This window comes from Salvia hispanica, chromosome 4 (assembly GCF_023119035.1).
Source record: "Salvia hispanica cultivar TCC Black 2014 chromosome 4, UniMelb_Shisp_WGS_1.0, whole genome shotgun sequence".
NCBI lineage: Eukaryota > Viridiplantae > Streptophyta > Magnoliopsida > Lamiales > Lamiaceae > Salvia > Salvia hispanica.
Window position 1 is genome coordinate 53,477,516 of NC_062968.1, and position 23,290 is coordinate 53,500,805.

General features: G+C 38.1%; 4 protein-coding genes across 4 annotated transcripts; 1 reads left to right on the forward strand and 3 right to left on the reverse strand.

The window, feature by feature from the left end:
• The first annotated feature begins 696 nt into the window (after nt 1–696).
• LOC125221544 (3-hydroxyisobutyryl-CoA hydrolase-like protein 1, mitochondrial) lies at nt 697–6,315 on the forward strand. Its single transcript, XM_048123663.1, has 14 exons — nt 697–905; nt 992–1,072; nt 1,365–1,433; nt 1,593–1,656; nt 2,688–2,767; nt 3,390–3,473; nt 3,957–4,041; nt 4,633–4,718; nt 4,835–4,956; nt 5,173–5,233; nt 5,499–5,597; nt 5,681–5,782; nt 5,869–5,910; nt 6,004–6,315. The coding sequence occupies exons 1-14, from the start codon at nt 702–704 to the stop codon at nt 6,121–6,123; spliced, it is 1,299 nt and encodes a 432-aa protein (XP_047979620.1). The 5' UTR covers nt 697–701; the 3' UTR covers nt 6,124–6,315.
• LOC125221543 (elongation factor G-2, mitochondrial) lies at nt 6,244–12,159 on the reverse strand. Its single transcript, XM_048123662.1, has 20 exons — nt 11,727–12,159; nt 11,389–11,610; nt 11,140–11,261; nt 10,911–11,061; nt 10,625–10,696; nt 9,759–9,854; nt 9,584–9,672; nt 9,412–9,478; nt 9,225–9,263; nt 8,780–8,840; nt 8,508–8,617; nt 8,328–8,402; nt 8,146–8,214; nt 7,952–8,073; nt 7,666–7,791; nt 7,270–7,390; nt 7,012–7,112; nt 6,862–6,922; nt 6,664–6,717; nt 6,244–6,579 (listed from the first exon to the last, which is right to left on the reverse strand). The coding sequence occupies exons 1-20, from the start codon at nt 12,132–12,134 to the stop codon at nt 6,475–6,477; spliced, it is 2,271 nt and encodes a 756-aa protein (XP_047979619.1). The 5' UTR covers nt 12,135–12,159; the 3' UTR covers nt 6,244–6,474.
• A 577-nt stretch (nt 12,160–12,736) lies between these two features.
• Nucleotides 12,737–14,846, reverse strand: LOC125224249 (cell number regulator 6). The gene is made up of 5 exons (XM_048127615.1): nt 14,714–14,846; nt 14,500–14,622; nt 13,876–13,990; nt 13,273–13,538; nt 12,737–13,207 (listed from the first exon to the last, which is right to left on the reverse strand). Exons 2-5 carry the CDS (start codon nt 14,593–14,595, stop codon nt 12,980–12,982), a joined length of 705 nt encoding a protein of 234 aa, XP_047983572.1. The 5' UTR covers nt 14,596–14,622; nt 14,714–14,846; the 3' UTR covers nt 12,737–12,979.
• Nucleotides 14,847–15,449: 603 nt separating this feature from the next.
• Nucleotides 15,450–20,335, reverse strand: LOC125223039 (nuclear pore complex protein NUP62). The gene is made up of 9 exons (XM_048125995.1): nt 18,649–20,335; nt 17,893–17,986; nt 17,533–17,611; nt 17,304–17,426; nt 16,705–16,782; nt 16,228–16,331; nt 15,931–16,018; nt 15,764–15,862; nt 15,450–15,668 (listed from the first exon to the last, which is right to left on the reverse strand). Exons 1-9 carry the CDS (start codon nt 20,246–20,248, stop codon nt 15,576–15,578), a joined length of 2,358 nt encoding a protein of 785 aa, XP_047981952.1. The 5' UTR covers nt 20,249–20,335; the 3' UTR covers nt 15,450–15,575.
• Between the last annotated feature and the right edge of the window lie 2,955 nt (nt 20,336–23,290).

Consider the following 23,290-nt stretch of genomic DNA (forward strand, 5'->3'; position numbering starts at 1 on the left):
ATTGAGACTATAACATGTTTAGCATCTTATCTATATTTATAGATTTAGGCCTATAAACTATTAGGAACGTTTTTGGTGTAATTAGTCTAATTCGATTAAAAAACTAATAAAGGCAATATGGTTTCTAAAATTCATTTTAGTACAAATAATTGACAAGTAATGTCATCTACTTCCAATGTTTATAGTGTCAGGCCTATAAAATATTAGGAAATTTTTGGTGTAATTAGTTTAATTACAGGCAATATAGTTTTTTAAATGCATTTTAGTACAAATATTTGATCAAGTAAAGTCATCTACTTCTAATGTTTTTAGAGTCAGGCCTGTAAAATATTAGGAACGTTTTTGGTGTAACTAGTTTTAATAAGGTCAATATAGTTTTTTGTAATTGCATTTAAAAGCGTACAATAGACGAAATAATTGCATTTAAAAGAGTACAATAGCCGAAAAATTATAAAATTTGATTTGTCTCGCAATTTTAAAATCTAGTTAGAAAAAATAATGGTTTTATAAATAGATCAGCATTGTTTGTTATAATAGAACTATATAAGTAATTTCACTCGTGACATATTATATAAGATAATGATTTTTCTAAAATTACAGAAAAAAAGTGAAATTTAATTAAGTACTTAAAAATTTAATCACTTAGTTAGGATTTAGGCTCTTATAAAAAGGGTGGCATTATGATTATGAATAAGTAGGAAATGCGAAGAGTGAAATTGAAATTGAAATTGAAATTGGAAGGAAACTCGAAATCGAAAGGCTGTGAAATTCGACTGGAAATCATGCGATTGTGTAAATATGCATTGATTCGCCGGTGGATGTTGGCAGGCGAGAAGCTCACTTATGGCTCCAGACGCTTTGCTTCTCTCTCCGCCAATCCTCTCATTCATGATTCTGATAATTTAGTAAGTTCTCTCTCTCTTATTACTCTCTGGCCATGTGTTTTGTGAAAACGAAAACGAACCGGTTTGATTGTTGGATTGATGGTCAGGTACTTGTTGAGGGCAAAGCGAGTTCTAGAACAGCAATTCTCAACAGACCCGCAGCTCTCAATGCTCTTAACATGTCTATAGTAAGTCTGATTTCACTCTTACTTTTCTGCTGTGTTTTCAATTAATTTAGTCTTATCATTTACTCCACTAGTATATTTGTTAATCACCAAATTCTGGCTGTCTAAAATTTCATTTCCATATAGTATTTGATTAGTTTATTCTATCGAGAAATAGCTCACCTGAAATGATTATTTTAGATATAGTAGTACTTGGAATGCTTCCATCTCAAGTAGGATCAAGTAAACTTAGTTTTCTGATTTATTATGGCCCCAAAAGTATGAAGCTTTGGTATATTATAGTTATACAATGCAGGTTGGCAGGCTTCAGGAGTTGTATAAAAATTGGGAAGAAGACCCTGCGGTGTGTTTTGTTGCTCTAAAGGTATTCTTCACCCCTGCTCAAAAGAAATACTTGCGAAATAGAAAAACAATAGGAACCAAAATATATCTGTTGCCCCAGTCGTATATTTCTACAAATACAGTAGTTGTGGTTTTATGTTTCTTTCCATACAAGAGCTCATATATGGTTTGAATTTTAAAGGGTGGAGGGAGGGCTTTTTCTGCTGGTGGAGATATTGTTGCTCTTTATAATCTTTTACAAAAAGGTACTGTCTTTATATTTCTTTTGCCTTCATTCCCTCCTCCCCATCTCTATCTAATGATTTTCTATAAACACACCACCAGCCAAAAAAGACTTCCACGTGTATATGCATGCATAAAAATTATTATGGGCCTTTGTAGGATTAGTAGATCAAAGCATATAGTTGTGTTAATGTAGGAACTTATATTGTTGTGCAGACAGAGTGAAAAATTTAAGGGACCGGAACTATATGATCTGGAGAACGTTGTGCCTTCACTGTTGAAATTAACTAGCAGCATTATGACATGGTTTAAGGAATTAATTCAGTATATATCTCTTATGTAAATACAGTAGTCTCTTATGGAGTATTACGTATTAGTAAAATCTTGAAGAGTTCCACAACTTTTATTTGAATTGAATGATTTATAGTTTTTAATATAGTAGCCGATTCATAAGATTGAAAGTATTCAATTTAAAATGCTCATGAGCTAAGTTGACTTAGCATCCAGTCATAACATGCAGAAGTATACTATGTATGCCATTTACTCATAGAACATCGTTCTTACTCTATTTATACTCATTTTATCTATCTCTTATGTGACTATGATCAATAATAAAATAAGCAACAATCATAATAGCTGTCATGTCAAATTTTTTGTTGATACAAGGATTTCACCATTCATGTCATTCGTTTCTCACTCAAAGCTATAATGAACCAATGAGTAACGAACTACGCACAAGGTGTTGCTAGTACATGTTCCTTATGCATGCGTCCAGGGAGTACATGGTTTTTTTTATTCTGATAAGTTTTGATAGTATGTATATGCTTTGCATTGCAGAACATACACACCAAAATATCTTCATGTTGTCCATGATTAACTTTTGGCTGATGTCATACTTTTTTTAAAATTACTAGTATTTCACAGTAGCATGACCTTGATCAATTACTTCTACCTAAAAGACTAGAAATGCCGCATATCTTCACTGCCATATTGTTTTTTCTTAATCCTTTCTCTTTTGTGAAAATAATTATATGTTCTGTTTTTATTCGTGCAGGAAACTTAGAAGAATGCAAAAAATTCTTTTGGTCTATATATAGGTTTATATACTTTCTTGGTACTTATATGAAGCCACATGTGAGTCTCGAGTGACAAGCTTCTATTTCTTTTTAACCGGTCATTTTATGTCAACATAGTTGCTGCCAAATCATTCTGGATCCTTTTATTAGAGATGGTCATTTAGTTTGTTTTGTGTTATGCACTTGTTCTCAAATGGATTTGATTTCTTATCTTGTAGTAGTATATAAAACTCTATCCCTTGATGCAGCATGCTCTTAGATTTCCTGTATTTCCTTCCTTTAGGTACCTTTTGAAATAATTTGTAGCATGGTTTGGTGTCCTTCTTTCTTATTTCTTCTTTTGGATTGGTTACATATTTTAGACTGGACAATGGCTTCTCAGACAGAGGCGGACGCAGAAAATTGTTATAATAGGGGCTATATATTCTAATTTTGTAGTACAAGATAATAATTTTCCTAGATTTTTTTGTTTTGATAGGGGCTTTTGCACTCTATTTTACACAAAATATCAACAAAATCATAATATTATATAACTAAAATAATAATAAAAAAATAGTTGGAGAGGGGCTTAAGCCCCTCTTTAGTTACATGTGTGTCCGCCTATGTTCTCAGATGATGCAATTATTATGACTTGATATAAATTTCTTCAAATAACTTGAAAGACTTTGTACTTCTTTCAGGTGGCTCTCTTGAATGGGATCACAATGGGTGGAGGCGCCGGAGTTTCCATCCCTGGCACATTTCGGCTTGCAACTGATAAAACTGTATGATATACATATAGATATGCATATTGAATTGTGTCTTTAATTTATTATTATCATTCTTTCAATAAATTTTGCAGATCTGTAATAGGTCCACTCATTGTATTGTGTTTATTCAGTTATTAAGTTGAAATATATTGCTATATATGATTGTCCATTGTCATGTAATTGCATATTTGGTGTCCTACTAATGTTTTTTTAAGAAGACTAGATATGCTGTAAAATTAACATGTAAAGCTCCTTCTCGAAATAAATAAAATGAAATAAACATGTAAAGCATGATTTTGAAGAAGACAGGCGAGAAGTGGTAGCATTTTGGTACTGCTTGCACAAATGTCTTTATTATGTCCATGTTGTACTGGGGAAACGCATCTTCTACTTAGATTTTTTTAGGATGCTAAAATTTCTGATTATTAATGCTAGTAACTTTTCTTTTATCTTTTTGTTAACTTGAAACTTGAGCTAGACTATTTCGGATTCCTCCAGATATTTGCCACACCGGAGACATTAATTGGTTTCCACCCAGATGCAGGGGCTTCCTTTTACCTCTCTCATCTTCCTGGCTACATGGGTAATTATGTTTGATTATTCACATATCCCACTTCATATAGATGGTTTAACCTGTGATCATGTACAGATTCTTATATAAAGTTAGCTCGATTATAACCCTTCCTTGCACTATTACCAGTCAAACCTAACGTATTTGTTGTATGGCTCTTTAATAACTGTATGCTTCTAATGAACTTTTTATCTACAGAACATGAATATAACCAAATCACAACAATTTTTTACTTTTGCGCTTGAAGTGGTATATGTACTTGCAATAGACTTGTTTCTGCTGCAATACATAATGAGAAACCATTTAAATATAGGTTCACTTTTCTTCTCAAGTTAATTTTTCACAGTTCATCATTTTTAATTTTATTCATCCTATCCTGTATTCATCAAGAATTGCCATTTGTATGACCCATCCTTTATTATTTGTTCTGAGATATCTGCATACTTTGATCCTCTGACTTCATTTGTTCTCTTGTAATGTGATTTTGTCTAGATACAAACTTAATCATGGAAATTGTTATGCTTGTCCCTGGAACCATCAGCTTTCGCCCTCTATAACTGGTGTAGCAGATAATTAAGCCTCCATGTCTTTTATCTGTTCCAGGTGAGTACCTTGCATTGACCGGGGAGAAGCTGAATGGAGCAGAAATGCTGTCATGCGGGCTTGCTACTCACTTTTCACCAATTGAGGTCCTCCCTACTACGTAACAATTAATTTACTTAGAATACATGCTTGGTTTTCTTACCTGAGGCACTTCTTCATTTCGCAATTTCATCATATAATTTCTCATCCACAATCCCTGCAGAAACTTCCTTTGGTCGAAAATTATCTAGGAAAGTTGGCCACTGATGATCCCTCTGTCATTGAAAGTTCTTTAGCAAAACACGGAGTTACAGTCCATCCAGATCAGAATAGTGTAGTTCACAGGTAACTTTCCGGTCTTTTCGATAAATTTTACTCCTATAAACTAGTGCAGAATGAGTTTCAAAATCTTTGAATGTCCTTGCTGCTGTATGCGAATGTTCACTCGTAGACAGTGATCGGTACAATTCTCCTCCAATTTAGAATCCTTCCGTTTTTAATTTCTCACCAGTGATAATGAATGCTGATTATTTTGTCTGATAATATTATCCGGTTGGCCAGGATTGATGTACTAGACAAATGTTTCAGCCACGACACAGTTGAGGAAATTATTGAAAGTTTGGTAAGATTTGTAGTAATCACTTTGCATTTCTATGAACCCTGGAGAGACCATATATGATAACAAAACTATACTGTATAACAAAAGATTTTAGCATGTCGTCTCTCATGGGATCAATGAAGTCAATAATAATACCAAAGCTTCATTTTCTCCATGATAAAATATCTTATGGGAAAAGAGCAAATCTTTAGAAGCATTTGAAAGGTCTTTCCCAGTTTGATCATGCAAGAATGCACTGTACGATAGTCTGAGCTATAAAGTTTCCTAGGAAATGGAAGCTGCTAAGACAAATGACACATGGTGTGTCTCAACTTTGAAGAAGCTGAAAGAAGCTGCGCCATTGAGCTTGAAGGTTTCATTAAAATCAGTAAGCCCATTTATGATCTACAACTCTGTTTTTCAGAGATATATGTGCACTTCCCTGCTAATTTGCCTTGATTCCTGTTCCAGATACGAGAAGGTAGATTTCAGACTTTCGATCAGTGCCTTACTCGTGAGTACAGAATGTCCCTACAAGGAATCTCCGGTCAGATAAATGGTGATTTTCGTGAGGTATGCATGACACTTACGAATTCCAGTGATATCGATCTACTTGTTTCATCATGAGATATTGAGATCGCCATTGCTTTTCCTTTTAGGGTGTTCGGGCAAAGGTGGTTGAAAAAGATTTCAGCCCCAAGGTAATCTGAATTCTACAGATAAATCCCCCATCCGATTTCCCCCGTCGTCTGCATTCTATTAATCTTTAATATTTGCAATATAAATAAATGCAGTGGGATCCTCCAACGTTGGAACATGTATCTCAAGACATGGTTGATCAATACTTCACTCCTCTCTCTGCATTTGAGCCTGAACTGGACCTTCCCATAATGCAGCGTGAAGCATTTATTTAGTGAAGGAATTGTTTATGCTACCGGCAATCCTTGTACACCATAAAGTAGTCCATATATCATCAGAAAAATAATGACATGGATAATAGTGGCATTTAAATATACTGATTGCATTATCACATCTCTTGCAAACAGCAAATGTGTTAATTGATAGTATTATTGTTTTGAGGCTTATAATACAACAGAATGTCATTATTTGTGTGCGAACATTTCTATATCACACTCAAAATTTCTGAATAAATGAACGAAGACTAATTATGTCCTCAGTAAAGGTTTAATATCATCCTAACTACACGAAAAATGGCACAAATGACTTGAATCCTGTCCTCGGATAACTGTCGAATGCTTCGAGGCCTATTCACCGGGTTTTGTGGCCTTGTGAGCATTAACCAGTTGCGCTTGAACATCCTGAGAGACTTGTGAATGTTCCAAGTATTCCATGGTGAATTCACCTTTTCCCTGCAAGATAACAAAAATTAATTGTGTCATAACAAAATTAAACCACTAGTTTAAATTCTTAGAGCAAACAATCAACTGCATTACCTGAGTCATTGAACGAAGGGATGTCGAATAACCAAACATATTGTTGAGAGGTACCTGAAATTGAGATAAAACGCAATTATAAACCAAATTCTCAAACAATGCATAAGTGTATAGCTTGGATATCCCATTTAACAGGAGGAATATATGTTCAGGCGGATGAGTAGACGAAACGAACAGCAAAGAACATGTGGTACGTACATGTGCAGTTAGTACACAATCATCTCCTTCCTGGTCATTCCCTACAATCAAGCCTTTTCTCCTGTGTATCATAAATAGTTTTTGTAAGCTGGAGTTTGCTTTCCTAGTATATAGCCTTTCAACTTAATCAAATCAGTAAGGAACACTAACTTGTTGATATCACCGGTGACAGTGCCCTGGAACTCTGAAGGGAATTTTAACTCTACCAACATCACAGGCTCCATTATAACAGGTTTTGCAGTTGTATAGCACTATATCATAAAATAAAAAAGAAAACAGAGATCATCAATTGAACACGAGAATCATCCGAAACAGTAAAGGCCTGGGACCCTGATGAAAGAGGCTTTGGCGACGAATAAACATGAGAAGAAACAAATAAATTGTTGCTTCAGCTTTATAGAGATAAACCTGTCTGAAGGCGTATATCGATGCCATCTTAAATGCAAGTTCACTTGAATCCACGGTATGGGCAGCCCCATCGGTCAAAACTATGCGAATATTTTCAACAGGATGGCCGATAAGGGAACCCCTGCACATGCAAGCATAATCAGATATTACAGATTCAGAGAATAAGATAAGAGTTTATGTTCATGGATAGACCATAGTGTAGGTGGTGTTAACAGTCAATCCAAAACAACTAATCAGCAAAGCTAGCAAACCAATGTTTATTTAACAGTCTTGTACTTCGGACATATGATCATTTGCTAGCCTATTGTGCCCTGCTGCTATCTCCATACAGAATAATGATGGCTACTCACAACTTTGGAAAATTGAGTAATATAGAGAGAGAAATTCGATACATACGAGTTCACAGCTTCCTTGAAACCTTTTTCAATTGCTGGGACAAAATTTGGAGGTATTGCTTGTCCAACAAGATTGTTCTCAAACTCAAACTTAGTTCCCGAGCCTGGTGGTAGTGGTTCCATATAACTGTCAAAGAAAAGAAAAAGATGTGAGGTGGAGAATAAGAAAGAAAACAAGGTAACAGCAGTTCCTAGTCCATACAACTTTGTAAAAAAAATTGTACTGCATAATACAGTGCAGAGAAAATAAATAAATCTCAGTAACAAAGGGCCAGGTTGAGACTTACCCAATAACTCTTCCATATTGACCCTGTCCTCCACTCTGCTTCTTATGCAAATAATCAAACTCAGCACGCTGAGTAATTGTCTCTCTGAAATTGACACGAGGCTTCCCAACAGTCGCTTCAACCTTAACATTTCCAGGGTCAGATACATTCGGTTATGCGCTAAACTTTACACAATCAACCAAAAAAAACAATACCTTATACTCCCTCCGCATGCGCTCAACATAGATGTCCAAATGGAGTTCACCCATTCCAGAGATAATTGTCTGCTCAGAAAACCATAGTAATCAAAACACAGAATCTATTTCTTTCGTATACAATAAAACATCAATGATACGAAGGGGAAAAAATAGGGCCGGCTAATGAAAGAAAATTGTACCTGACCACTCTCAGCATCTAAACCAACACGGAAAGTTGGATCCTCTCTCTGGAAACGATTCAAAGCTTTTGAAAACTGCACATCAAAGATGCTTAAGTCAACAATGAGAAGGGATAACATCTAGGCACACAATCATCTAAATAAAGCTGTAAACAAGATAAAATCTGTTTATTAACTCACATTCCCTCCCGAATCTTTAGAAACTGCTGATATTGCTAAAGACATAACTGGCTCAGGCACACTCATAGAGGTCATGGTATATCTGACTGAACCATCAGTAAATGTATCCCCTGGCAAGAGCACATTATCGAAGTTAATTAGCAATAGATTGTGCAATAGAGTTAATAAGATTCAGGGTAAAGTGGTAAAGTATACGAATTATTTACGGGACCATTTAAACTAAAAGCAAAGAGGAAAAGGGTCTCTATGGATAAGTAATCAAGTATTAGTACCTGAAGCACAATCTACACCAAATACAGCAACAATTTGTCCTGCATGAGCTTGTTGAATATCCTGTAAAATGAAAGGGTAATGAATAAAAGAATTAAAAAAAACTTCAAGAGGAGAAGTCAATATCATTAATATCTTGTGAAAGTACAACATGTAAGCAGTAGCAATATGCCATCACATAGGAATAAAATTATGAAATGATTATTAAGTGCACTTTTTAAACATCTAAAATACAAAGGATCCACCATCCCTAACATTTAAAAAAAATATTCTCCTAATCCAAAGATACAATTCCAGTATCTAGCAAAATCTGAAATGCAATGACTATCAATCAACTGAACTCTTATTGGAAGTACTTAGAGAGACATGTTCATTGTTCCAAAAAATGCAGAAATCTCATTCGACACAAAGAAACACCCAAGCTGCACTATAGAACCACTAACTAACCTCCATTTCATTTGAATGCATCCGCACCAAGCGAGGAACCTATTGCAATGTCCAATGAATGATCAGATTATAGCATCCAAAAAAAAATATTTACTTCATAATCAAAGAGATACAGGCCAACCATCCTATTTTTTTTGGGAGGGGGGGGGGGGGAATTCACAAAGCATACCATTTTAAATTAGCCTACCTTGACTTTCTTCCCTGTGTTTACATTAACTATAAAATCACCCTTCTTTATGACACCTTCATAGATTCTGCATCAAGAAAAAAGTCCGGAGGCATATTAGTAGTTGGGTTGACAAGAGGAATGTTCCTCTAAAATGAAGAACCCAAAAACATATGGAATTGGAAAGTAATACCTTAAATATGTCAACTGGCCAAATCGCCCTTCTTCCAACTTGAAAGCTAAGGCAACAAGAGGACCAGCGGGGCTTCCTGTTAAGGTAACCTACAACAATGGAAAGTGGAGGCTCAGTTGTTGAATTCATTGCCTGTAGTTTACAATATAAAGATTGAACAAAAAATAAGACACACCTTTTCTTCATTCTTAGATTGATCGAGAGCTTGGTTAGTAACTTCAATCGGACAAGGCAAATAGCTAAGTACACCATCAAGAAGTGGTTGAACACCCTGAAACGTGATGTTACAAAAGAATAATGGAATTACATATTAAGAAAAACGATGGGTAAATAAAGGTCTGCATAGAGAGTTAACAAATTTTCCGTCAAGGAATAGCCTTTCTCAGTCATGTAAAAGGAGGGTATTGCATACAAGATAAAATAAGGCTGAGAATAGTTTCAAATCAGGCCAAGTACAAGAAAAGCTATAAATTTTGTTATACTAGAGCAACTCTTTTTTGCCTAGGCCCTAGCCTTAAACTAGCTCTAATGGAATTGAGTACACAAACTATTCTTCCGTTTACAAGAGTAAAAGTCACTTCATCACTTCACAAATTTTCTTGCCTGGTTAGAATTTTCCACTTTCGGGTTGAATAATGGAAGCACTTACCTTTTGATAGCTTTTAGGCAATAAGCATATGTGACCTACTTCTTAACATATCACTTACCAGTAACCATTATTTGACTTAAACAGTACATATTAGTCAAATATATGATGCATTGGACGAATATGGCAGTAACTCCAATTTATATATACTCATATTTTTTTGCATCAAATTAGGATAATTATATAGATATAGTCCACATTATTTCTCCTTGAATCCACCTCATGGGCCAAGAGGATCATCTTAGCATTTTCAGAGCATAGGTGAAGAGGTTAAAGCTAATCTTATAGGAGTACTTGTAATGACATCACACGCAACACAGCAACGGAAAACACGTTTATTGAAAGCACTACACGGACACTTGTAATTCAATAATGCTTAAGATTAATGGACTCACCTTGTTCTTGAAAGCACTACCCATGAACACTGGCACAAATTTTCGTGCTATGGTAGCTCTTCGGATTGCTCCCTACATAATAAAAACGTTTATTAAAACATAGTAGTAACTTTTTGACTCGATCTTTGTCTCCAGCGCTTGCTCAAGTTTTAATACATAAAATTTCAAATACAGAAGCACAAAAATAACTCTAACACCAGAAAATGGCTTTAGCGATCAGAAATGTTCCCAGAACTGAAAAAAGGAAGTAAAATAAAAATCTGTTACAAATTTTGAAGAAATAAACCTCAAGTTCAGCAGCCGATATAGGTTCATCACTAAGAAATGCCTCAGCAAGCTGGTCATCAACCTCCGAGACTAATTCAACCAATTCATGTCGTTTTTCTAGAGCAAGCTCATTGAGATTAGCAGGAATATCTTCAGTCACAATTTTCTCACTGCAAAAGAATAAAAAAGTATTCAACAATGTCGACGGAAGCACACTATATGCATCAATCACAAGCTAGCAAACATACCCACTGGAACCATGAAAGTAGTTAGCTTTCATATTGACCAAGTCAATTAGACCCTTGAAGTCATCCTCCAGACCAATTGGCATCTGCACAGCAGCGCTGTGGTGTCGAAGTTTGGCCCGTGCCTGTATATAGAAAGGAACGAATCAGCTCATGGTCGACATAATGTCTTCTTCTCAATAAGCAAAGTTAATCAACCAAAGTTTAAGGTGGTCTTGAATTCCCAGATATGAGATTTAGAAATTTCCAAACCTGATTGAGCACTTTCCATGGATCAGCCCCCATACGGTCAAGCTTGTTGATAAAAGCAACTCTAGGAACCTCATATCTTCTCATTTGCCTATCAACTGTAATCGACTGACTCTGAACACCACCAACACTACACAAGACGAGAACAGCGCCATCGAGTACACGTAAAGCTCTCTCAACTTCAATAGTGAAATCAACGTGACCTGGTGTGTCAATTATGTTAACCTGAAAAGCAAACAAATTGGTCATCAAAATTTCTCGAGATCCCTTCATAAGGAAATATAATCCACATTTAAATCATTTTACACCAACAAGTGAACTTAATTTGAATCAGAAGAGACCTGATAATCCTTCCAGGTACAATAGGTAGCAGCGGATTGAATAGTAATCCCTTTCTCTCTCTCCAAATCCATGGAATCCATTTTCGCCCCAACTCCATCCTTCCCCCGCACCTCGTGAATCTCGTGGATCCGGCCCGTATAATACAGCACTCGCTCGGTCAGCGTCGTTTTACCTGAATCGATGTGAGCAGAAATACCGATGTTGCGGAGCTTCTGCAGAGACTCTTTCCACCATACTTCCTTCTCCTCCCTCAAGCGTGCGGCGGCGGCGCTGCCGGCGGAGAAATAGCGCAAATGGAAATTCCCAGCCAAGGCGGCTCTGGAGGTATGCGGCGACGCGCCGATGGAAGGCGCGTAGAGGGAGTATAGTAGGCGCGTCGTAGAGGATCGGGCCGACCGAGCTGCCATTTTCGTTTGAGGGTTTAGGGGAAAAACCCTGCGCACTCTCGCAACGGTGACTAGTTAATCTCTGTCAGGGACATTTTCGTCATTTCAAACTGTAATATTTTTCGTATTTGTATCCATAATAATAATAAGTCCCTACTCACTAATCCAATTATGGAGTATATTTTGTCTGAATATAAATGATACTCCAACTAATATAATCTCATATTGAATTATTCAATATCACAGAAGTTAACGAGTGAACTATATTAATATATGTCCATCATATAAGACTACAGCATTTTTTTGGATTATTAACTAAATCAAAACGAATAACAAGAATTTCGTTAAACGAATAAAAATATATTATTAGCATGAATTTTGTTATTAATTGTAGGAATACTAGTAGTATAATTTTGGGGACACGAAACATACCAATTGTTATAAGTATCTTGTATGAGTATGATACTATTTGCGATGGTTTGACTAATAAATTTATAAAATTTGCATAACACGATTTATTTTCACAAGAAAATGTTATAGTACTGTTATTTGTTAATAATGTTAAAAAACTAGTGCTAATATTATTTTTAAATATAAAGTGCAATAGTAAATATCCCCTTAGAACTAATAGGTTGAGATTTAGAAAAATAGGAGTGTAAAAATTCAGTATTCATCATTTTTCACATATGCAAGTTTCAACCATTGCAAAAGAGTGAAGCTCTGGTATACTCTATCTCGAACTATGAAAAATATCGCGAGACTAAGACCAGTATTGCTTTGTGTCTCTCGTTTTATTTTGACCAAAGAAACTATACTTTTTTCCCTCAAAAAATGAAAACTTTTAGCATAGTTTTTGTCAAGGAATTTCACACAGGTTGTAACTGCAGATTATTCTGTTCCCCACTCTGGTGTGAAGTTGAGCCTCGATCCTCATGTTTCTCAGCAGCGTTCATCTCCTGCCGCGGCGGGGGGTTTACCACCGTCACCTCGGATGCAGTGCCCTCTGCCAGATGATTCTTCATTTCTCTGTGCTCCTGGCATATCGCACACCAGTGGAGGCAGCAGTGCACCATACAAGGATCACAAGGTGAATCCTGCAGATTTTAGTGTGTGTTAGTTCTTGATGATTACTAGGTATGTACTTCTGCTTACGGCCTACCTTTAGGTGATATTTTCTCTGCAACAGTTGTCGGCCCATGCCAGTGTAGATGCCACAGACCCACCATGCGAATAGCAAGCCTTCGGTCAGGAGGCAGGCCGTGTCTGGATCTATGCCGTTGCAGGCTGCTGTGGCGATAGCAAGAGCAATGCCACCTTCAATGCATACAACGTGACTGATGCACGCACTTCGCTCAGGGATATCGTCGTTCAAGCTTGCAACATTGCGCCCGAACAGTACACAGGGGCAAAACATTCCTGTTAGGCCTGTATTTGGAGAAAATATGAAACCATTTTCCTCAAACAAAATCAAGTTTGGAGTGGGATACAAAACCAGATTCGGTTACTAAAATCACATTGTTATCAAAATGACTACTTGATTTGCCAGTTTAAGCATGGAATCAGATCATACAGAATGAAGAAAACAAGCAACATGTCAAACAATATCAGCCTCATATAAACTACACACAAGAAAGATTACTAACACGAAATCAGATCTTTCAGAGTCACGCCTGTGTCCTGTAGGCTGTAGTTTCTAAGATGTTACTGTACATAGATTGATATTCCATGGATCTTAACAATGTTAAATTTCACGAATACTTACAACTGTCACGATCCTCAGAGCAACCGAAAATCCCAGATACCCAATCTTCATCAGCTGGGGGAGAGTAGCTCGGTGGTAGAGTTTGTCCACATTGTTCACATCTAGGAGCACTTATCTGATAGTGGAAGAGTTGGAAACAAAATAACCAGAATATATAAACTTCGATAATTTGAGATTGGATATGGAGTAATAAACTTTCACCAGAAGATCAAAAAACTTGTCACGATTTTGAAGATCAGGGCGGACTAGGCAGATTCTACATAAATCAAATTCACACTCTATGTTTAACCAAGCAGCAGATCACTAAGCATGCAAAATGAATCCTAACACGTTCCAGATCAATTTTGCAGAACCGAATGCATTTCCATTAATTCAAAGCTGCTATGATTTGCAGGTGGTTAATTTGCTTAAGTTTATTCAGTACATCATCTACCATCGATGATTAGTAAACTTTCACACATTATGCTCACTGATCGACAATCCAGGGATATATAACTGATCACAATTAGAGTGCAAATGCAGCCGGTTAGGAAATTCCATAACCACGACAAATAAATTCACAGAACAACACCGATCCCCCAATAAAAATCGTGAAAATTAGGGAAAAAAAGGAAAATGAGGTACCGCTTCAATATCAATGGGCTGATTGAGTTCGCCTGGGGTGATCTCTTGCAGAGATACCTGGTCTTTGGTGAGCTTCACGTATGTCCCCTCCGCCATCTCCAACCGATCAACACTCACATGTACCTTCAAATATTCACGTTAAATAACATCTCTCATCATGTTGAAAAAGGTTACCAAAATGCAGATCACGATAAAGGTGTGCGTTGATACATACAAACAGAATCGCGCCGTTTGAATGCGAAATCCCCTTTATTTTATTGTTTGCTGCTTCGTTGAAAATGCGAATTGATGCCAATCTTTTACACGCCGATGTCGCATTAAACCACGTCGTGCGTCTTCGCCATTGAATCAACTCTCTCTCTATTTGATTATTATTTACTTCAAATATTATGAGATTGCATTATATTGTCAAATTATTATTTGATTATATTTACTTTCAAATATTATGAGATTGCATTATATTGTCAAATTATTTTTTGATTATATTTACTTTCAAATATTTGATTAGATTTACTATCAAAGCAAAGAAAACATAAATAAATTGTAGTAGTAGTAGTAGTACGAATATTTATGTATTGACCGTGTACTTTATATCCCAATTATTTTAATGTGACGAGTTAATTATCAAGTGAGAATATTCTATTCGCCTATAAAACAGCACTTTTTACTAGTTACGAGACATTGACTTTAAAGATCTTTACTGAAATTGACAATCTATCTCGAATATGAATTACTGCATAATTAATGAAATCTTTTTTAAAATATACTAGTACTACTTATATTCCAAACAGAGGATGGATTATTATTGGGTTATTAACAAATATCTGGCGAAATATTTGTTATAAACTCCACTGCTCCAATTTCATACCATAGTATTTTAGTGATCCATCAAACTTAGAGATTCAGCATAAAAGTATTAAAAAGTTTACTATAAAAAAAGGCACGTCATAAGCACGAATTCAAAAAAATTGCAATATACACAGGTAAAACTGAAACTATCTGTTACAAGAAAAGATTATAGGAATCTCCACATGTAACTGAAAAAACCTCCGAAAAATTCAACATCATTCAGCGACTCAGTTCAACCACAGCTTAGGGCCAGTCAGTTCACGATCAGCAGTAGAGCCATGGCTAGCAAGCTTCTGAATACGTGATGAGAACTCCTCGGCCTAGTATAAGACACAAGTTAACGTACAGTCTAATACAGTAGTGGCATAAAACAAGCAACCTAAAACAAGCTAAGCAAAGTGAAGAAGAGGCTGACCTTCTCATCTATCCACATCAATGAACTCAGTTGATTGTTTAATATGCGGACAACAACATCTAGGGGATTCATTCCGTCTGTTGCCTCAAGCTCTCCACCCTAATGCAGAATCATTGTTTAATTATTCAAAAGATATAAATGAAAATAAAATTAATTAAGGCACCTACTTGACTGGCATTAAGACTGTTTATAACTGTTTTGATCTGTTCTGTCATCTGCTCCAATCCCCGCTCTATGAGTTCAGCCTGCTCATACCTGACATCATAAATAGAGAAAACATGATTGAAAACAGGAACCAAAAAGAAGATGAAAGAGCCATGCTAGTTGCTAGCTACAAAAACCAGACCGATTGCCACCACTGATAAACCAAACTAAACCGAGCCTTCCATTGGATGTCCTCAACAGATATAGGAACACCACAAGGGATTATAAAGCAGAGTCAGCATATGAAAATCAGAGCTTACATTGCATCTCGTGTAGATGCAGCATCATCATCAAGAAGCATTCCACGCTCCTCTTTATACAGTCGCTCAGCTTCCTCCTCCATGCTTTGCAGGGCTTTGTCAACCTAACAAAGCACATGAGAAAAATAAAATTTTATCGATAAAGCTTGGTGAAGATCAACCTTAGGCTATGTGCAGCATGTTAGACTTGATTAGAACTGAAACTCCCCAATGAATCATTCTGAGGCACATACACTTTTCCGGATGATTCTTATGAATTAAAATCTCCAGCTCTAAGTGTATTATTGAAAATATAAGAAAATGACATTACAATGAAGATCCAATTACAGATAGAAGCTTGACCTATTTGTTCAACTGAATGCAATACCATATTCTTTCCTTCAATAAATTTCCATTTGACCCTATAAACTTATCATGATGGAATATAACATGAAGCAGACTATGACGTTTCCAGAACTACAAACATAGATTTGATACCTCATCTTGGTGAGTTTCAATTAGTTCCAGCTGCCGCTCCAGACTACCTTGTGTTTCAACTACCTTTGCAACTTCAGTCTGAATGAATTTTAAGAACAACAGTTAGCAAGAGAACCACCAAACTAAATATAGCACTGATAAGTAATTACCGATGTAATGCAATGCGTAACCTATAGGATGAAGTTTTGAATATCAAGCATCAAAAAACAAGGAAATTATGTTCAAAGTGGAATACATTCATTCAAGAGTACCCAGTCAACTTCTATACACTTCCATTGCAGACAAATAAGTATTCATGGTCTTAAAATGTTTATGCACAGTTTATATGACACACCTCCCAAAGATTAGTAAGGTTTGAGTCTTAAAAACAAAAGAGAACACGAAAAACACAAGTCTTCCAAGGAGCTGAAGGAGTTGCAACAAATCCCCATAGTTTTCTGAAGCCAACTAAAAACAATCCTCCAGGACAAGAAACTGTAAAACATATTAAGTTATAGTAATATGATTGACCAGAAAAGTCAAAACACGCACAAGATATGCATCCATCAAAGCAACATAAAGACAGCTCGTTTCTTTTACCATCGCAAGTATTAGAATACCTCAAGCCCAAGAAGAATGTCACGATTCTGTAGAATCCTGCGATCCCACTCAGCTATAGCATTAGCTTGTTTCCTAAACTTCCCAGTACGCTCCTGCAGTTCCCCATTCCACTCTTTAATGATCTGCAACAGCTCAGCATTAGAGAAGAAGTACAGGATTAGGATCACAACATAAGGACGTGGAAACAGTATAGGATAGGTCAAACAGAGCAGAGGTAAAAATTACTACCTCCTCGACTGTTTTCCCAGTAATTTCAGATGGTAACTTTGGCGTAGATGCTGGTGCTGTACTAGTGGCTGGAGCAGCCCTACAGGACAAGCATTAGAACTCATCAACTCAGCAATCAGTAAGACAAGCTTTAAATGTTTATGATGCACATTTAATGCTAGTATCAGCCTGTTCCACTCTAGTACTGAAATACAACACAGTGAACCATGAAAAACTAGCAAAATACTCTCAAGATGATAAGAAATGACATAATTAACAACATTTCCCCAAAGAACCCACCAACTCAGGAATTTGAGCTAATCTTTTTGTAATGAAAGAAAAACCAAAATGAACTTGATCAAGAGGGAGAGATGTACAGACCCGCTACTGGCAGCTGCAACGAGAACAGATGATGTTTGAGTGGCAGAACTGGTACTTGAGCTCACTGCCGTTGTTGAGCTCGCAGCTGTAACACCTACATACAATTTTAAATTTCCATAACATCAGCCAACCTCATGATGTAGAGGTAAAATGCACCAGAAGTGCATAAGCTATACTGAAGGTGCATAAGCAAGCTATTTAGCAAATCGGCCAATGTCTACTACTACAACATGCGAGACAAGCAACAGAGATAGAAATTCTAGGACCCAATACACTGGAATATAAAGATTTTTATGCATAAACTGTACAGTGTCTGCATGACAGACCAACATCTGCATTTAGCAGCTGTGCAGTCATTCAAACAGACAGAATCCTATTTGATTCATGGCCATCAACACATTGAAGAGTACCATGTCCCATCAGTTATGGCTTCTTTCGAAGTTTGAAATACTCTTTGAGATTATTGCGTAGTCACCTTTGCAATCAACAAGCTTGTTCCATCACACCTGATCTGAACTCCCCAGGACTTAGTCTTATCGGAATGATTAGACATCACCATAGGAATATCAACTTAAATTTTAAACAGTAGTACAACACCCGCATGTCATGGCCTTTGATTTCAGTTAGGAAAATAGTGGATCAATTAAATAAAGTTCGGTTTCATATCCACATAGAGTTATTTCACAATTAGTCAACAGCTTTAGGTAGACAACTAAGTATGCAAACCTGAAAGTCGTAATAGAAAAGAAAACCCACCAAAAGAAGGCAGTGCAACGCTTGACTGTGCTTGTGAGGCTGTGGTTGCTGGTGTTTTCAAAGATAGTGAGAAAGAACTTGCGCTTCCTGAGGATGATGCAGGCGTACTAGTGGTGCCGAAACCAGTAAATCCTGAAGTTGGAGCAGATGCACTGGTCCCTGATGCAGGCGTACTAGTGGTGCCGAAACCAGTAAATCCTGAAGTTGTAGCAGATGCACTGGTCCCTGATGCAAGCGTACTAGTGGTGCCGAAACCTGTAAACCCTGATGTTGGAGCAGATGCACTCGTCCCCGATGCAGGCACTGTCAATGCTGGAAACGTCAAACCAGAACTAGCAGAAGACACAGTTGGAGCTGATGCACTGGTTGCGGTAGTTGTTGTGACAGTTGAAAAGAGAGATGTCGAGGCTGAAGAACTCGAAAGAGATGGTGCAGAAGCAAATGAAAAACCAGGTGAAGAAGATACAGACGTTGTGGCCGAAGCTGAGGAGGCAGTGCTAGCGGTACTCTTCAAAAACGAAAAGCCAGAAGAAGTGGTGCTAGAAGCTGTATTAAATGAAAATGCAGGAGCAGACGTGGCTGGTGATGAGGAAATCGAAAGTCCAGGCGCGGCAGAGGCTGAAGATGAAGCACTGGGGAATGAGAACCCGGGTGCTGACGCAGCTGAACTTGAAATGGAGAATGCTGAAGTCGAAGCAACCGAACTGGGGAATGAAAAGCCAGAAACAGGGGAAGCTGAACTTGCCACACCCAATGGCGAAGCCGAAGCTGAAGATGATCCAAATGAGGTGGAAGAACCAAAAAGACTTGGAGATGATCCAGAATTTGCCCCAAACAACGACGGAGGATTGCCACCGGTAGAAGCTGGAGTTGAGGATCCAAATATGCCTGCAGTCGCGGAACTTACCCCAAATTGTGGGGCGGCAGTGGCAGTGGATGGAGCCGATGTCGACGAGCCAAATAGCCCTGAGTTCAGTGACAGGCCCGACCCAAATGCCGGGGCACTGGTGGCCGTAGTTGATCCAAAAGGATTAGGTGTTGCACTAGCCCCTGACCCAAAAAGAGAGCCGGTATTGCTCGCGGAAGAAGAAGTATTACCAAATAGACTGGGAGTTGGAGCACCCGACCCGAAAAGGTTGGATCCGGGGGCAGGGGATCCAAATGGAGATTGGGCGCCAAACGGAGATGTGGAAGGCGTGGGGGTTGATGGAGCGGGAGTTGGAGTCGAAGAACCAAATGCATTAGCTGTTTGGCCTGTGCCTGCAGACGAGAATCCGAAAACGCCAGAAGCCGGAGCTCCAGTAGAAGCTGATCCAAAAATGTTGGAGCCAGTGGCCGCGGCGGAAGAGGATGAGCCGAAGAGCGAGGAACCGCCGAACAGAGATGAGCCAGACGACGCTGCTCCCGATCCAAAACCAAACGTATTTGCCGAGGAGGCGGAGCTAGGGTTGGAGGCAAAGCCAAAAGAAGGTGTGGAGGAGGAGGAGGTCGTTGCGGTGCCAAAGCCAAATGAGGCTCCGGTGGCGGCGCCAAAAGCAGGCGATGAGGTTCCAAAGGCAGGTGCGGAGGAGGAGGAGAATGAGAATCCTGTGCCGGCCATTGCGGTGGACGTGGGACCTGCGCAGATATGGCGGAGAAGGGTTTTGGCAAAGGGGGAAATCAGGGTTTTGAAATTTGGGGAAATTGAAGTTTTTTTTAGGAAGAAGACCTTGATTTCTTCAATAAAATTTCCTATTTTGGTTGATGGTTTATCTAAGGCCCATGAGACCAGGCCCATCTTGTGATCCAATTATGACATTCTAAGATACGGACTGTTAAATAAGCCCAATGTAAACATTCAAATTTACCCAAATTAATTAGATCGAAAATATTATCTTTATTAATTGTTTTGTAGAAAAAATAAAGGGAAACTGAATAAATTGAATATTAAAAAGTAGTAATATTCCACCAAAAAAAAGTACTATTGTCTTCCGTTTCATCTAGGATGACTCATTTCTTGGTCGATATTAAATTTTAAGACTTGTTGGTTAATGTGGTTAACTGGACACTGAAAGATTGAGTGTAAGTAAAATATTATCAATAATAGAAATGTGTTATCTCAAATAGGACAGACTAAAAAGAAAACTATGTCATTTTAGTTGGGGTGGGGGGTTTTAGTATATTGTTTAGTTCTACGAATTCACCAACCAAAACAAAAGCATTATTACCACTACAAAAAAAAGGTGCCTTTACCACTACAAAAAAAGGTGCCTTTACCTAGCACCGAAAGTGCTAGGAAAACCCCGAAAGTGCTAGGAAAAATGGAGGTTTCCTAGCACATTTGGTAACAAACATTTCTCCCATGTTTGATTCTTCATGAGTGCATCCATCTCTTTCTTCATGGCTGCTCTCCAATGTTTGTGACGCATTGCCTCCTGGACTGATTGAGGTATGTCCTCCTCTTCATAGAGTGCAGTCTCGAATGCTCGAGCCATCTCTGACAGTTGCTCTTGGCCCATGTTAACAACTGAGTATCTGGTTTTTCTTCCCTTCCAATCTGGGGAGTATCTTTTTGGAGGAATCCCTCGTGAACTCCTTAAGGGCAGTAAGTACTGTCCGGTATCTCCGTCATTTCCTCTTTCTTCACTGTTTCGGATAATCTCCTCTTCCTGCCTTATATTAGTTACAATAATCATACTATCTTGAGGAATACTATCAGAACCTGTTACCTCAGGATCCAAGAGCGGGTCTGGCAGATGTTGAATGTCACTGAGCGCCTCGTTCTGTATAGTAGGAATTGGTGTCTCGTTGTTATCATCATTCTGTTCAGGAGTATCGACTTTAGTGGTCGGGCTTGGGCTTGGACTAGGCAGTTGATTTTCCTCACAAGAGTCCCGACAGGCTTCTCCCCCTGAGTTGATTTCCCTTAGGCTCGAAGTGTGGTTTGGTGTATAGGAAGGCAACCAATCAAGCGAGTCATCTGTTGGTTTGTCTAATTAGATCTCCCCCTGACTCTCGGATTGGTTGTAAAAATATTCTCCTTCAACGAAATCACAATTCATGGTAGTGTATAAGGTTCTGGTTTTTGGGTCATAGCACCTATACCCTTTCTGACTTTTCCCATATCCCAAGAAGACGCACTTAATGGCGCATGGTGAACTTGGATCGTTCTTGTTTTGGAATATGAACAAAAGCTGTACATCCAAACACTTTGGGTTCCAAGGTAAGAGATGATGGTATTGATGTTTGTGTAGCTAGGATTTCGAGAGGAGTTTTGAAGTTGAGGATTTTGGTTGGAAGACGATTAATGAGGTAGACAGAAGTGGCAATGACTTCGGGCCAGAAGGATTTAGGGATTTTTGGTTCGATGAGAAAAGCTCGTGTTATTTCTAGGATATATCTATTTTTCCTCTCAGCTACCCCATTCTGTTCAGGTGTATGTGGACAAGTGGTCTGATGGACTAACCCTTTTTCCCGAAAGAAGTTCTGCATTGCAGAGTTAACAAACTCCCCCCCATTATCAGATCTAAGGATTTGGATGGTTTTTTTATATTGAGTTTGTATAAGTGTATAAAATTGAATAAAGTTTTCAAAAACATCTGATTTTGTTTTTAAAAAATAAACCCAAGTCATACGTGAATAATCATCTACAAACAACAAGAAATAACGAATACCCAAACCCCCGGTAACGGGTGCAGGACCCCAAACATCAGAATGAAATAAAGAAAAAGGAGTGTCCACTCGAGTATTATTTGAAGGAAATGGATGTCTGTGGCTCTTGGCCAAAAAACAAGTCTCACAGTTCATAGCAAAAAATGAATTAATCTTAGGAAAAATCATACGCATATATCCTATAGATGGGTGCCCTAACCGGCGATGCCAAAGCCAGGCTTGTCTTTCAGTCAGCCCATGAGATAACAATGCAGTACTTTGTTGAGTCACCTCATCTACATAATACAGCCCGCGCCGCTCAGTGCCACGCCCAACTGTCATCCCCATCCGGGTATCCTGTAATAAACATAAGTGAGGTTGCATCAGTAATTTACAATTGAGTTCCCGAGTTGCGTGGCTCACTGATAGCAATTTATGAGATAATGACGGGACATAGAGGCAATTGGACAAGCGAAGTGTAGAAGAGATATTAACGGTGTCGGACCCTTGGACCGGCGCTAATTCCCCATTGGTTGTTTGAACAAAGGATTTTCTGGATTCTGTGATATTTAAAAAACCAGATCGGTCGAAAGACATAGTATCTGTCGCCCCACAGTCAAAAATCCAATCATGATCTCGTTCCCCAATCTCGGAGGTTGATGAATTAGCTAAGGCCTTGAAGGAATTGTGACAGGGTATGGATGAGTTGAGAATGTGAGGTTCTTCTAAGCATATAACAGAACTCGAGGGACCAAAAGGCAATAAATAATCATGATTGGAATTATTAATAAAATGGGGTAAAAAATTGGAATCCAGAATATTAGAGGGATTCAAATTGAATCCCCCTTTACCTTTCGCCCAAACTCTAGTCATTTCATTTTGGGCCGCCGCCTTCTCCGAGCTCTCAGCCCTAGCCGCCTCGCCTCCTGTCGCCTCCGTTCCGGAGCTCCACACCCTAGCCACTGTTGCCACTGCCTTGTCCTCATCTCGAACGATATTTGGGTTTGGAGCA